Source organism: Lepidothrix coronata, unplaced genomic scaffold (assembly GCF_001604755.1).
Source record: "Lepidothrix coronata isolate B3197 unplaced genomic scaffold, Lepidothrix_coronata-1.0 Scaffold79, whole genome shotgun sequence".
Taxonomy (NCBI): domain Eukaryota; kingdom Metazoa; phylum Chordata; class Aves; order Passeriformes; family Pipridae; genus Lepidothrix; species Lepidothrix coronata.
The window spans coordinates 924,268-939,038 of NW_016690259.1; the positions used below are offsets into that span (position 1 = coordinate 924,268).

Genomic DNA, 14,771 nt, shown 5'->3' on the forward strand with positions numbered 1-14,771 from the left:
TCTGTTGCTTCTAGTTCAAAAAAATTATTAATGTAAAAATTAAATCACAACTCCAGTTTGTTCTAACTGGCTAGTGCTAAATTTATGAAAGCATCTAAGAACTTCTGTTTTTTAAACATTGCAACCATTCTAGTTGGGCCTTAGATTTTATCTGTCTAGCCATGTTACTTTGTAAAAAGGACCAATGATTTTGGGGATAATAATAGGAAACTAGTAAAGAATGGTGGACAGCTTGCCTTTTTAACCTTTCAACTTCCCCAAGTTTTAAAAGAATATAATGATTTACACAGTATAATAGACTCCTAGATTACCTGAACACTTTAAACTCCTGGGAAGACTAACATTTGCTTATTTCAGGCCCTTAAATACATTTTACTGCTTAAAAGTTGATTCATGTTACCATGTGATTCTGTTTAAGAGAATATATCCAGGTGATTTCTGACTTGTAGTTTTTAGTAGCTCAGGAAATTTTCATTCAGTAACACTCAGAAATGTTAATATGTGTAAGCCACAATTCTCTTGCTGTGTAAGTGGAAAAATTATGTTCACTGATCTAAATGAGAAGTATAATCTTGAAATGTTAGTAGTGTGACTTTAGCATACCACGTATTTCTAAATAATTGTTAATTTTCAGTCTAAAGAAGTACAGTTGTAATTAACATGGTCAGTGTTAAGTAAATTTGTGTGTTCTTTTGTGCCCTGCTCGTTTAGTTTGAGAGGGGAGAAAAAAAAATCCAGAGGTGTACACAGCATTTATGTGTGCTGTGTTTGCCAGATTTTCATCACTGTCTGCTGAGGGAAAACTGGCAAAACTGACGAAGATTAGGTGGTGGAGGAGTTAATATACGATGGCAATTAAAGAACTAATTTGCAGAGAAGTGAACGTGGCTCAGCAGTTTTAGAAGATAAGAGACCATCAGAATCTGGAATCCAAATCCCACTGGCTTTCTTGAGTTACTGAGGACTTTTTGTCTGTTTTTATTCCCTATCTTGGAGGCAGTAGGGTCTCCCACAGTAGGGATCTTTAGATCTAGTGCATTTTCAAGACTTCCAATCTTTTTCAGTCCTCTGAAAAGTGTGTCTGCATTGCCCTGAGGGGAAGCAGAGGTACCTAGCCAAGAGGGTCATTGTACTACTGCAGGTTTTGGGTTTTCAGTTGTGCCATGCCCAGTATATCAATGAAGGAAAGCTGGGGGAGATGCAAATTAAAGAGCATGCTTGAAATTGTTAAATATTATGTTCATTCTTATGGTGTAAATAGATATTTTTAATAAATATTACTTTTTCTAGATAAAAATGATTCTCAGGGGTGTCACCTGAGTTATGGAGAGCAGAAGGAACTTTGGAGACTGGAATGTACAGCCTCCTTTAGAGCTGTGTACCCTGAAGGATGTGTCCTGATGGTGCAGTCCTTCACTTTGACTACGTGCTTCCTTGTTACAGCTCCTTTTGTAGTAGGTGTTTGGGCAGGCTTTTCCTTATCAATGCCTCCAGGGGAAGAAAGCATTTTCATTGTTCAGCAGGCAGAATAGTTGGGAAGAGGGATCTGCACTATCCATGGGCTCTTCTTAGACATGCAGTGTGTATGGTTAATGGGGAGCTCCTTCACTTGGTTTGAGTGAATCATGAACAAAGCTGCAGGATATTAAAATTTGACTATTTCAAACTGAAAGAAAAGTGTGAAATGGGGATAGGAATAGAGCGAGCAAGGTAAACTGAGAATTTATGAAAGAGGATCAGCTGCACAGAAGCCTTGGAAGAAGAGTGTGATAGGGACTTGTTACAGGTTGAAAAGTGCCAGAGCTCTCAAAAAGAATTGAGGAAACATTTGCGGTGAAAAGAGCTGATGCATAAAAAGGCAAATAGCTATGAAATAGTCTTCTGAAGTAAAGATGACCTGAGGAGAGAAGGGATTCTCATCATTGGAACAGCTTCAGGAATTGTTAATAGCCTTCTTTGCTGTAGCTGCAGTTTGTAGCAATCCTCCTCCATACTTACAGCTCCTGGTGTTCAAACTGTGGCTGTGGGGACTGAGTTAGGTCTCTGGACCATTATTTGAAATGATGGATCTGGAGTCTTTGCTGCAGGGCTGCCAATAATATATGGAGACACTGGAAAAGGATGGCCAAAGTTAGTGCACAAGACCTAAAGCTGGGCCTTATGACAATGCAAAGTGGTAAATGCTGAATTTAGTTACAAAATATTTTTGTTAATAACAAAATATCAAATGTGCACAAAGTAGAATTTGACAGTTCACTGAACTGTGGGAATGGTGGCAGGGATTGAGATAGTGAGGAAATACATAACTTGAGAAGATAGTACATGCTCATGTCTTGCAATTTAAACAAATGAAAAGCAATAGTTGCCTTAGTGAAAATGAGCAAGTAGATGTTTGGTATGCAGTTTGAATTTATTATCGTATGCTGATGTAACAGTAGGCTATACCTTGACTGGATTTGAAAATAAAATGCTGCCAACGTACATGAAATTCTGTCTCAGATAAGCAAAGGCTTTTATGAATTATATTGACTAGTGCTTACTTTCTTACTCTAGAAATTATTTGTGTGCTTATTTATTTTCTCAAGATGAGGAAAAAAGGCAAAATTTTTGCTACTTAGATGAAAATGCAAGATATGGGTACATGAAACTGTCTTGGTACAGTGGCTCCCCCCACCTTGTATGTCAATGAGTGTGTTGTTGTTGGAACTTTGGACTCCTAGAAGCCTCTCATAGGTAGTGTCGTGCATAATATATGTTAATTTGCTTTTCTTAGCTTTCTTCTGTGAATCAGTCAGACATAACCCAGGGATTACTCAGGTGGTGGGTTACAGACTGTAAGTCAGTGTATGGTACACACAGTACCTTTGTATCTTTTACTTTGCTCAATTGAAAATTAGTTTGCATATCTTTGGATAGTGGTGTGTCCTGTCTAAACAGGCCTGTTTTTGTTTAGAGATTGGATTGCACTTTTGAACGGTTAGTGTTACTAGAGGAGAAGTGGAAAAACAGGTCAATAAAGTCCTTGTTAAGATTTAAAAAGTTGTAATGCTTTCTGGAATTATGAAGAGTTTATTGATGGTGTCAGCAGCACAGGAGCTAGTTTGCACTGAGCAGACTCTATAAGGAAACAACAGTGTGTATAATTATCTGGCAGATATTCCCTTCCCCACTCTACTCTACAAATTTGCCCACCTGATAAAGGAAAAAAGGACAAAATCTTAACATATAGTTAAAATATTTTCTCTGTGTTCTGTATTGCATATGTCAATCATTTTATCCTTTCTCACTGCTGTATGCTAATTTTTCTCCTTGGCAATTAGTAAATGTTGGATGTCAAATTAAGTTAAAATTAATGACAGAGGCAAATGTTGCAGTTATTAGCTCACAAGTGTCTTTACTAGTAGTGCGTAGAGATGCATTCCAAGCATTGCAGACAGCTATGGATTAACCATCAGATGATGGTGAAGATTAATGATTGGCCTTTTAGCTCACTAATTTAGAACAATTTCTAGTAATTAATTTTGTATTATCAGCTTTACAGTTGCAAAGGCCTTAAGGAAAATAAAAAATTACTTACGTACATTTAAGGTTCTTCAAGCTAACAGTTGTCTTGTAAATTGTTGTGTAGAATGCAGATCCTAATGTTTAATCTTTAATACCTTTATATACTGTGTTTGTCTACTTGTTTTTAGTAATCATAATTTCTACTTCATTTTACATTTCTGTCAATACTGATTTTGTTAACCTTAGGTGTTTTCTTTGTTGTGTGTATTGTTTGGCTTTGTGGACTAGTGTACTTCTTAAATGCCATGTCATGCAACAGAAGTGTGGGGAAGAATTGTCCAGTGCCTCTTTTGCAGTACCTCTGTTTCTCGGTTTCCTGTCAAACCAAATTAGGAATTAGTATAGTGATCAGAACTGTTTGTTCAGGCTTGTTGAAAAGTTGGATTTTACAAAGCAGTATTTCTTAAATTTATATTCTTTTTTTTTATATAAATAAAAAAGCCCCAACCTTAAAATGCCTGTTAGAAAAGTGCTGTTTCAGGTAGTCTGTGTAATTTTGTGCACTGCTATGTTAATTCGACTTTTATTGAAAGGACACTATTTAATACATTGTGACATGAATTCTTGCTGATGTTTGTGATCAAAGTAGAAATTGCTGTCCTTGTAATGTGGATTTTTGTTTTTCTGGGGAGCGATGTTCTCCTGTAGTTCTGTGCTGTCTAATTTTCTTTACCAGTGTTTCTCTCCTTACAGTTTCTTGTATTGCTCTGAAATCAATGTAGAGTCTCATTGGATTGTGCTCGGATTTATTTCCCCATAAGTTTACATTGCCCATCTGTAAAGATAAGTTGTCTGTATTGAACTTCTCTGGTCTTTTTTGGGGGTGTTTATTATATAACAGTTAACAATCCTGCAGAGCACAGTTTCATTTTCAGTATTTCTCTGTAATGGCTTCCAAAGTATTGTCTATTCCGTGTTTCAGATAAGGCTGGTTGACACTATATTGCATCCCTGTACCATACGTTGTGTTTTTAGCTGCTGACCATACCTGTGCAAAAATCAACTTGCTGCAAATATGGTTGCATCTCTAACCTATACAAGTCAGTAGCATTCATACTTGTGAACTTTCACTGCTTGCTGAAACAGTGGGTAGTTTTTAGATAGAATTTGCTTTTGTGATGGTTTGGATTAAAAAAATAGGGAATCTTAGATCTAGATGAACTTTCCTTCCAGCACTGAAATTTCAAGTGTCTTTAGGATTAAAAGAGAATTTATGATATGAAGAAAAGAACTTGGAGACAGAGGGACTTCATTGCTGGCAAGGCAGTAAGAACTTAAGCTATAAGGAATAATTGAAGTCTTGACTATGACATGTTTATTAATGAGCCACTGAAGTTGCTAATGAGGGACCAGAATATTTGGAGCTATGAGTAATGTAATATGAAGTATGACATGCACATAATGATCTTGTTAGGATCTTGGAGATGTGGTGGGATGGCTTCCATGGACTAGAGTGATGCAATGAAGGGATACGGGCTCATTAGGAAGTACAAACTGGGGAGATGAGGAATGGGAGCTCCCCTGTATGTGAGGGAGTGGTTGGAGTGCATGGAGCTTTGCCTGGGGATAGATAAGGAGCCAACTGAGATTTTCTGGATTAGGATTAGAGGGAAGACTAATGAAGGTGGTATTATAGTGGGTGACTGCTGCAGGTCGCCTGATGAGGAAGAAGAAGCAGATGAGGTCCTCTACAGACAGTGAGCAACAGCCTCACGTTTGTGAGTTCTGGCCCTCATGGGCCTGATCTCTGCTGAAGAGGCCATGCAGCAGGACACGAGCAATCCAGGAATTTCCTTAAGTACACTGAAAGCTTCTTCCTCCAGGTGATAGAGAAGCCAGTAAGGAGAGGTGTTTTGCTGGACTCTTATACTCACCACCAACAAGGGGCTTATTGGAAATTTGGAGGTCAAAGGCAGCCTTGGCTACAGCAACCATGAGATGATGGAGGATCCTGAGGAGAGGGAGGAGAGTAAAAGCAACCTTGAACTTAAGGAGAACGGATTTTGACTTGTTTTCAAGCAAGGTTGATTTAATGCTGTGAACAGAATAGTAAATATGGTTGGTAAGAAAAAATCCGAAGCTGCAATAGGTTTTTGTAAAGGGGATGGGATGAGTAACACTAGAAAAAAAGTCAGTGTTATAAAAAAGAGTATGTCTAACATTGTACAAACTGAGGTACAACTACATTTCTCCAAAAGTAGTTGACAGCCCTGTAGAATGTGTTTATGGAGTAGAAAGTGAGAAGCCATAAAGTAGGTAGCTTTTACTCCTGTGTATGGGCTTAATGAGACTTACACTGGAATGATGCATGAAAATATGGATGTTCACACTTCTGATTATTGTGGGATGGTGTGCTTTCTGGGAAGTACATGTAAGTTTTGCTGAAATCAATCAATGACATTTTTATTTGTCAACTGTCTCTTTAGTGCTTGCTGGAATAAAACATTTTAGTAGTTTTGGAAATGGAGGAAGCAACAGGGAGAGAGAAGAGGGAAAAGTAGTTGAAGAGAAGGTCAAGTTGTTAAGATTCCTTCTTCAGAAAAATAGTATTTTGACCAAAGGTAGCAGCTTTGTCTAGTCATGTTCTGGAAAACAAATGAAAAGTGCAAGGGACAGCTTATTAGCGTGATCTGTTTTGTGCTTTGTGCTAATTGTGGTACAATTTGTTTAGCAGTACCATATAATCAAATATTTTACAGATCCATTGTGACAGATGGATGAACTTTCAGTCATTTGTAATCATTTACACTTGTACCTGAAGACCTTTTTTTTTTCTTTTTAGACAATTGGATAAAATATCCCAGTTCTATTTCTAAAGAACAAAGTTTCAATTAAATGAACTTGAACAAATAACATGCTTTAGATCATGTGTTAGAATAGTACGCTGCTCCTACAGTACTTCAATATTCTTGATTGATGGAGAAAATAGTATGTTAAAATGCTAATGTTGACAGCAGAACCTGCCAAAAATATTTCTTTTTGCCTTTGCTCTTTCTTTGCTTCTCTCTGATTTGTTAACTATAATTTCTAGTATCTTTTTAACCTGTCAAATTATTTTTTTGACTTCTCTGTATCATCTTAGGCAAAAATATTCCTACTGACTAATAATCACTTTGAATACCATGTACATGGATTTTTTAGGTGAGACCCAAATGAATGAGCTGAGTATGTAAGAGAATGTGTGTTCATGTATTTAGTAGAATGTGCTGGTCTAGTTTGTCTACGGAAAATGTTTATGATAAAGAAACTTTAAAAAAACAAACCCTCAGCTGAAGCTTACATTGGGAAAATTTTGAGAATTAAACTTACAGATAAATAAACACTTGTGTTACGGAAGATGAATCTAAATCCTAAATAAAAAGGTATGGATAGACTAAATTGAATAACAGTGTAATAAAAACTTCAGTTAGTCTAGTGAGATTTTCTTTTAAAATACCGCTATTTATTTGGGCAAATGAGTTTTATCAGTATGTATGAAATGAATTTTTCTATCTAGAACATTTTTTAGATACCTAAAACCAATAATAATATTTTCAACTGACGCGTAGAAAAGTCTTTTCACTTGAATCAGATTGTGCAGCTGTTCTCATGTGCCTTTGAGATGAGGTGAATACCATTTGCCAGATGAAATGACCTCTGGAGAATTTTAGGTATCATTTGGAGATCCTCAGGATTTTGGCTTTGTTACATGCTTCTCTCTGCTCTGACTTTGTGGGGTTGTACTTTTTTATGTAAAAAAGTTTTCAAAAGTTTAGTTATGTTTGTGGACTGTTGAGCATACTCAGGGTGCTAAAATGATGTGAAAACTCTGCTACTTGTCACAATGTCCCCCTTCACAAAAAAAATTGAGATTGTCAGTTAACTCAAATCTAGTAATTTTATGGATGTTATGCTTAGGATGTCCTTAGGATCAGTCTAATTTTTTGGGGTTTTTTGTCCTGGAATAACAGACTTAACTTCAACTGAGAGCAAGTTTTTCTTATGTCCAGTGTGAAATTGCTTTTTATCATGAAGACAGTATCCAATATAAATTTGTGATTTCAGCACTGATTTTGGTTTTGTTTTTCTTTGTTTTTTCTCCCCGAGAAAACAGTTATTAATGTATAATTTTTAACTTCTTTTCAACTCTATTCTTTTAGGTAACTTTTGAAATGCACAAAGAGAGTCTTTCTCAAATGTACAGGGAGTACCAAGAGAAAGAAGGTGAAGGAAGTTCTTCAACTCAAATTAGAACAATCTCTGGAGCTAGCAAAGAAGCTGAAACCAAGGAAAAGCAACAATCTTTAGAGTTAAAAGAAGATGCTACTGTTCCTTCCTGCATTATTGATGGTGATACAGAGCACAGAACTGAAAAAAAAGAGACAGATAACTCATCAGGTGTTGACCAACAAACTCATTCAGTGTCTAATCATAAGGAGGAGTTAGAGAGCGAAGATAGGGATACTACACAGGATTTAAAAACAGTGCCTTGTGTGGAATTTTCTCCAGAGTCAGAAACAGTAAAGCCCAGTGTTTCAGAAATTAGTTCTGGAATAGCTGAAGCAATTGAAGATTCTAGCAAAACTGACGAGCTTGAGGAAGAAACAGTTGCTGTCACTGCTGCTTCTCTAGCAATGCAAACTACTTTGGAAGGAGAAATTCCTACAGGTCCAGAAGAACTGGAAAAATCAACAGTAGAGGTGGAAGATGAAGATGATTTTGTTGATTTGAAAGATGAAAGTAGTATGCCCTTACCTTCAGATGAGTTTGCAGAAAGGAACAAGGAATGTAGCTCCAATGAAAGCGAAGTGACAAAGCGGGAAAAAACAACAGGGAAGGAACCTGAATCTGTGCTTTTAAAATCCGAAGATACTGAAAGTGTGGATGGGAAAAAGGAAGAACTGATTTTACCAGAAACAGTGAGTTCTGCAGTTCCAGATGTTGTGACTCAACCAGATTCAGAAGGCAAAAAGAAGGTGAAGGAAGAAAAGGTTAATGAAACCAAAACAACCGTGGAAAATGCAAATGTACGTGTGCCAGAGCCTACTGGAGCTTCCGACAAGAGAATTGCCAAGCTCGATGTTTCTAGTGTTGCATCAGATACAGAAAGACTGGAACTGAAAGCTAACACATGTCTAGAAGCACCTCTGCCCCCCAGATCCTTACCTGAGGTAAATTCTACCTGTCCTTTATTTGTCTTGCTTAAAAATAAAAGGAAGTTCTTACTTTGTGAAGTTTTTGAAGAAGTGTGCCCATACGCATTTTGGGAATTTTAACGTGTGTGAATTTTGTGAGTTATCTCTAGAATACTTTTAACCCTGGATTAAAATAGCCATAATTCTTACTAATCTGTGTACTGAGAAGTCTCAAAAATTTTATTTTTTGTAGGTTCACTTTGGTGATAGAAACTGAGTATTTGGCTAGATGGACTTTCGATCTGTGTTGGTACTTCTGTTCTTAAGTCTGATGAATTGAAAGAAACATTTATTTATTCAGAGAGGATAGAATTTAGATAGAATTTCTTCTGCTTTGCTCACCCTTCCCTTTACTCTTTCAATCTGGTCTCTTATCTAAACTCTTATAATTATGGAGAAGTAAACATTACTTGTGCAGAAAAAAAATAGCAAAAAATTTCTTTCATATTCTGATGAAACTCGTGAAAATAAAAGTTTTAAACTCTAAAATTTGGTAGGATTGTCACTGCATCACGTCATCCTACTTTTTTTTGTTCAGACGTTAATTTAAAACTCTGCTTCTGTTGTGTGCTGCGGTGCTCCACCCCCTCTAGTCTTTAGTTTCTAACTCAGCTTTTCATGGTTAAATAGTCATGCATCTGAGTGCTTCCCTTCTGCAGAGATACCTCCTAATGGATGCTCTTCATTCTGCACCATTCTTCCTTAAAGGAGGAAAATCACTGTCTACAGCAACATATTCTCCCCCTGTGGTAAGATTGGGTTGCTGCTTCTGTGTGCCTAGATTGACAGGTGTGCTAGTGCAGCTGTAGACTAGTTTGTAGGTTTGGTACATTCATTAAATAGCATTTATGGAATAGTTTTAGCTTTATTTGTAACCGTGTACACAGTCTAAACCTGCTGGATATCTAAAATCTCAAGTCTATTAAATGCATTTCAGTGTATACCATGGAAACTAATAATCAGAGTGTGGTATTTGCTTTGTTTTTTTTCTTTTTTTTTTTTTTTTTTTGTCTGCAAACTGCATATTCAGACCTCAAGGCAGCAAGTTTCTTCAGGACAAGAGCTGACTGCTGCCTTGGATGGGCAGAGAAGAGACACGAGGTCAACTGTGTTCCGTATTCCCGAGTTTAAGTGGTCACTGATGCATCAGCGCTTGCTCACAGACTTGCTCTTTTCCATAGAGACAGATATTCAGATGTGGAGAAGGTACACTTCTATGCTTTATATAGAATGATCTAGACTGTCATTTCAGTTATAATTAGCTTTGTTGCAAGTGCATCGGAGTGAGTGATTGACCTTGAATTTTGGACATCTGGGATTTTACTCATTATTCAATAGCCTTACTTGTTTTGTGACCTATACCAAATTATTCTCAAAAATTTTGTTTCAGCTTTTTACAGACATGGATGTGTATTGGTTGAGGGCCTACACATAGATTTTGACTGAAATCCTGGCTACATATAAATCTATGGCAGTCGTGCTGTTGATTTTTATGGGACCAAGATTTTCGTTTTCCTAATGTATGTAAGGGCCTGTGTCTTTCTAAGTATCTAAACATGGACTAAAAAAAAAGATAATGTATCCAAAATAGTATTTCTTACTCTTGCATTTACACACGCTACGTTGCTGCTTTGATAGGGTTCTGTGAACACAGATGTTCATTTGAAAGTTACCTTGTAACAGAGATCTGGAATGTAATCATCAACATCTTTGAAAACGGTGGTAATTCTGCATTTTAATATAATGATTTAATATCTTGAATAAGAGTGGTGTGTATTGTTAGCTTGTAGTAGTGAATGTCAAATTTAAATTGAACCATATAGCTGCACTGACCTGATAAAAAAGATGAAGGCATGGAGTATTTAAGTGATTAAAACAATTTAAATTGAGGTGAATTTTTGTCTGACTATAATTTTTAGGATGTGTGTAAGTTAGTCTATCATAACATCATCAGATACAGGTGAAATGTATTTTTGATTTAGCTTCTGTTTTGCAGAGTTTTTGTGTAAGTGTTGTATGTTGTTGATTTTTAATTTCTCTGAGAAACCCTCAGTACCTGCTTTAGTTTTCCAAAGATTTAAGTTCAAATCTACTTCACAGATCCAGGAAACTTTATTCTGTTTCTGGATACAGTGACTTTTGCTATAGCAAGTAGTCATAGACCAGCCTATAATGTATCTTTATCCAAATGATGATTAATGCACATCTCCGTGTTTTTAGCAATCTGTGATCCTTAGCAGTTTAAGAACAGAAAGGAAGGGTAGTTTTAGGTTTAGATTGAGGCACATCAGTTGACCTTTACAGTCATGTGTTATTTGCTGCCCTACTGCTAACTTTCTGGTTTTAGTTTTGTGAAAACCTAAATGTGCTAAAATACCACAAAAATAAAGCTGTATTCTGAATTTTTTTTTTTTCCCGACAGCCATTCTACCAAAACTGTGATGGACTTTGTGAATAGCAGTGACAATGTCGTATTTGTGCACAACACAATTCACCTCATCTCTCAAGTGATGGACAACATGATCATGGCCTGTGGTGGTATATTGCCATTGCTTTCTGCTGCCACATCTGCTACTGTAAGAAATTCCATTTTCATTTGAAAATTTATCACTTCTGGGAGGATGCCTTTCTTTTATGGAGTGTATTAAGTATTATATCTGTCCTTTTGGGAAACAGGAAATGCATATGGGATGATTCTACAGACATCTCTTTCCTCCCTTTGCTACCCCTATGCTTTCCCTAAGATAAATTGAATGCTTGCCTTCTTTGCCTGAAGACATAAAAAGAAGTTACCTGCCTTCGTTGCCCCACAGTGGTCTATAATGGGATGAAATCCCAATACTAATGATTGTTCCTAGAATATGACTAATTATTACTTTTGAATGTGGCTGATAATTAACTTCCAGCACACATTTTTCATCATTTAGGTTGTAGGAATATTACCTTTGTGAAGAAGTAAATGTTGCTTTCAACTTTTCTCTGTGTAGCATGAATTGGAGAGTATTGAGCCAACTCAAGGACTTTCAGTAGAAGCATCTTTAACATTTCTCCAGAGATTAATCAACCTTGTGGATGTGCTAATTTTTGCAAGCTCTCTTGGTTTCACTGAAATTGAGTCTGAGAAAAACATGTCATCTGGAGGAATTCTGCGACAATGTCTTCGTCTGGGTAAGCAAATAAAACCATTTAATGAGCATAGGAGCTTGCCATTACTAAATAGTTAGCAACTGTTAGAGTGATTTATTCTTTTCCCCCTGTCCTTTGTTTTGTTAAATCAAGATTAAATTTAGTCAAACTTTAAGGTCTTTTACTATTTTACTGTTACTGTACTGCAGTGCATATATATTCATCTTTAGAAGTTTAGATAAAATAAGTAAGTTTGGTAGCCTGACTGTTGTGGATGCATGTTTTCATTTTATCTATGAAGATATTTCTTTTACCTGAGTTCCCCATATAGTCAGGGCTGAGAATATAGCAGTTTAAGAGAAAGTAATCTTGTACTATGTGAAAACCCGTGAACTTTTTCAATACTTAGAAGAGATCAGGAGATGAAGGTATGGTGAAAACTAGAGATGTAAATTACTGAAGGGTTCAAATTGGACAGTTGGTGTATCCAGTTATTACAGTAAATTTGCATCAAATTGGATTGAAAGAAAGGAGTCATTACCTAAGAAAGTAACAAATATTCTGGAAATAAGAACATACAAGATTATAAAAGGGTTCAGGTAGTTAATGCAGGAGGAGAGTATTCGTGCTAGTTGCATGCTCTAAGACTTTTTGTAATGAAAAGTTTAATTTGCATGAGTGCCAGAGCAGCTCAGAGCCTCAACAGTAACTAGCCTTCCTCTCCCTTTCTAGGCAATTAAAACTTTGTGCAGGTAGAACAAGATTTATGGGATGCAAACAGGTATAGAGGTGGGGTAGTTCTTTTTTCCTTTGAAAATAATACTAGTAGATGAAACAGGGCACAGTTGTGCAACTAAAAAAAAAATAAATTGTGTAAATTCAGAGAACATTTAGTTCAAGAGTAACAGAGTATTGTGAAGCAAACGTTGCCATTTGTTTCACTAGTGTATCACTTGTCTTTCTCCCTTGCTAGCCTGTGAAATTTAGCTGCCTTCACCCTACCCACCCCGTGGTTGTATGCATGGTAAAATTGCAATGAGGGATGATAACTTGCTCACTTTAAAGTATGCATTAGATACAGCACGTGTGTTCTAATAGTTTAGTATTAATTTTTAGTTGTAAATTATTAAAGAATTTTGAGCACTGTTTTGCAACTATTTAAAACTTATTGAAGCAAAATGTTTTGCTAATGTGCGTAAACTTTAGTTTAAGTGATAAGCAGAATTGTGTTTTACATCTCTGTGAGGGAATATAGACAATAATATTTCTCAGAATAATTCTTAACATTTGTTTTCCCTTCAAGTATGTGCAATAGCAGTAAGAAATTGCTTGGAGTGTCAGCAGCATGCACAGATGAAACCTGTTGGAGACATTGGGAAGAACCAGAAACCAGTGCAAGGCATTATAGGATCAGGAAAGACTGCAGCAAAGGCAAGTTTAAGACCACATTCAGGAGCACAAAGTTCATTAATTATTACTCTGTACAGAGGGATAAGTTATTAGATTTATACTTGCACCACTGCTATTTTAATAATCAAAGGGTATGAGGCCTGGAAATTCTGAAATAGTTTTTCTAAGATGTGAATTTAACATTTATACTTTTAGCTTTTTACAGGGAAATAAATCTGTCACAAAAATTTGCCAGATTTTTTTTTTTAATTATAAAGATGAAATGCATATCTGAACTTTGTGCTCCAGTTATGACAATATGATGTGCGGTGGGTGATGGTACACAATTAGTGATTCTTGGTGGAATGCTTTTAAAAACAGAACCTTGAACAATTATGTGTCTGTTTTTTTTTTTAATAGAGTCCAGTGGACATTGTGACTGGTGGCATTTCTCCAATACGAGACCATGACAGGCTTCTGCAGGATATGGATATTAATCGCCTTCGAGCAGTAGTGTTCAGAGATATAGTAAGTTGCAAATAAGGTTGTTTTCTTTGTAGCCAGATTTCTGCATATATCTGTTTGCTCAACACTTCCTTTGTGTTACACAGTTTGGCTAAATTGAATGTACAGAAAGGGAACACTGCTCACAGTAATTAGGAGCTCGTAATACTCTGCAGCTGTTGTAGTGTTTAGGATTGGAAGGAGGGAGAGGTGAAGCCCAACTGCCTGCTGATCACGCTCTTTGGTGCTTTCCTAAGAGCTGATTCTGTGGAATTCTGCCTGTTGTATATTAAATATGTTGTGTTTAGTACAGCTGTGTACTTGCACACACTTTGGTACATAGACAAACTGCTTATGTATACTATGTATCATAAAGATGTTTATGAAAAATGAGTATCTTTCTAGCTAATTAGAAATTAGAGGTCATCTCTAATTCGTTTACTTCCCCTCAGAGGAACCAATTTGTGTGCATGTGCTGTAAGTATGCATATGTTTTTTAGTCTTGAATTGACTAAAAATATCTTTGCTCTGTGTCAGCAACTTTATAGCTGATATTGAGGAAATTGAGATTGATTGCTTGAAAAAAACACCTCTGTAAGCAAATAGGGCAACTATAATGGCTGTGAGTCATTGGTGGCCACAAGCTTGGACACCAGAACTTACTTTACAATAATAGGACTGTTTAGCAAATGTAATGATTTATACAGTGACTTTTATTCTATCTAGAATAGAGAGTTTTATCTTTGCAGTGTTTATTGATTGAAACAAGCTTTTTTTAACCCCTACTTTGATATCAAAGAGTAACAGGAATTGAACCTGCCGTACTGGTGGCAACTAAAATAATCCTAATAATGCAATCTTCAAGCACATTTTGTGAACTCATTTTTTGCTTTAAAAAAGTCCACCAAAACAAAACATACACAGCTGCTTTTTTTTGCATATCTAATCCATTTCACAATAAATATGAAATGATGCAATAGCTCTGCTTTTTGGCAAAGGTGTTGAGCTGTGGAG

At 36.3% G+C, this 14,771-nt stretch overlaps 1 protein-coding gene across 3 annotated transcripts in view; it reads left to right on the forward strand.

Moving 5' to 3' along the window:
• LRBA (LPS responsive beige-like anchor protein) overlaps positions 1–14,771 on the forward strand; it is a 410,805-nt gene that overhangs the window by 73,363 nt on the left and 322,671 nt on the right. For all 3 annotated transcript variants that reach the window (XM_017820154.1, XM_017820156.1, XM_017820155.1), the window contains exons 22-27: positions 7,704–8,714; positions 9,769–9,944; positions 11,161–11,314; positions 11,726–11,906; positions 13,168–13,295; positions 13,674–13,781. In XM_017820154.1, the coding sequence (XP_017675643.1) occupies positions 7,704–8,714; positions 9,769–9,944; positions 11,161–11,314; positions 11,726–11,906; positions 13,168–13,295; positions 13,674–13,781 (1,758 nt within the window). The remainder of the gene's footprint in view (positions 1–7,703; positions 8,715–9,768; positions 9,945–11,160; positions 11,315–11,725; positions 11,907–13,167; positions 13,296–13,673; positions 13,782–14,771) is intronic.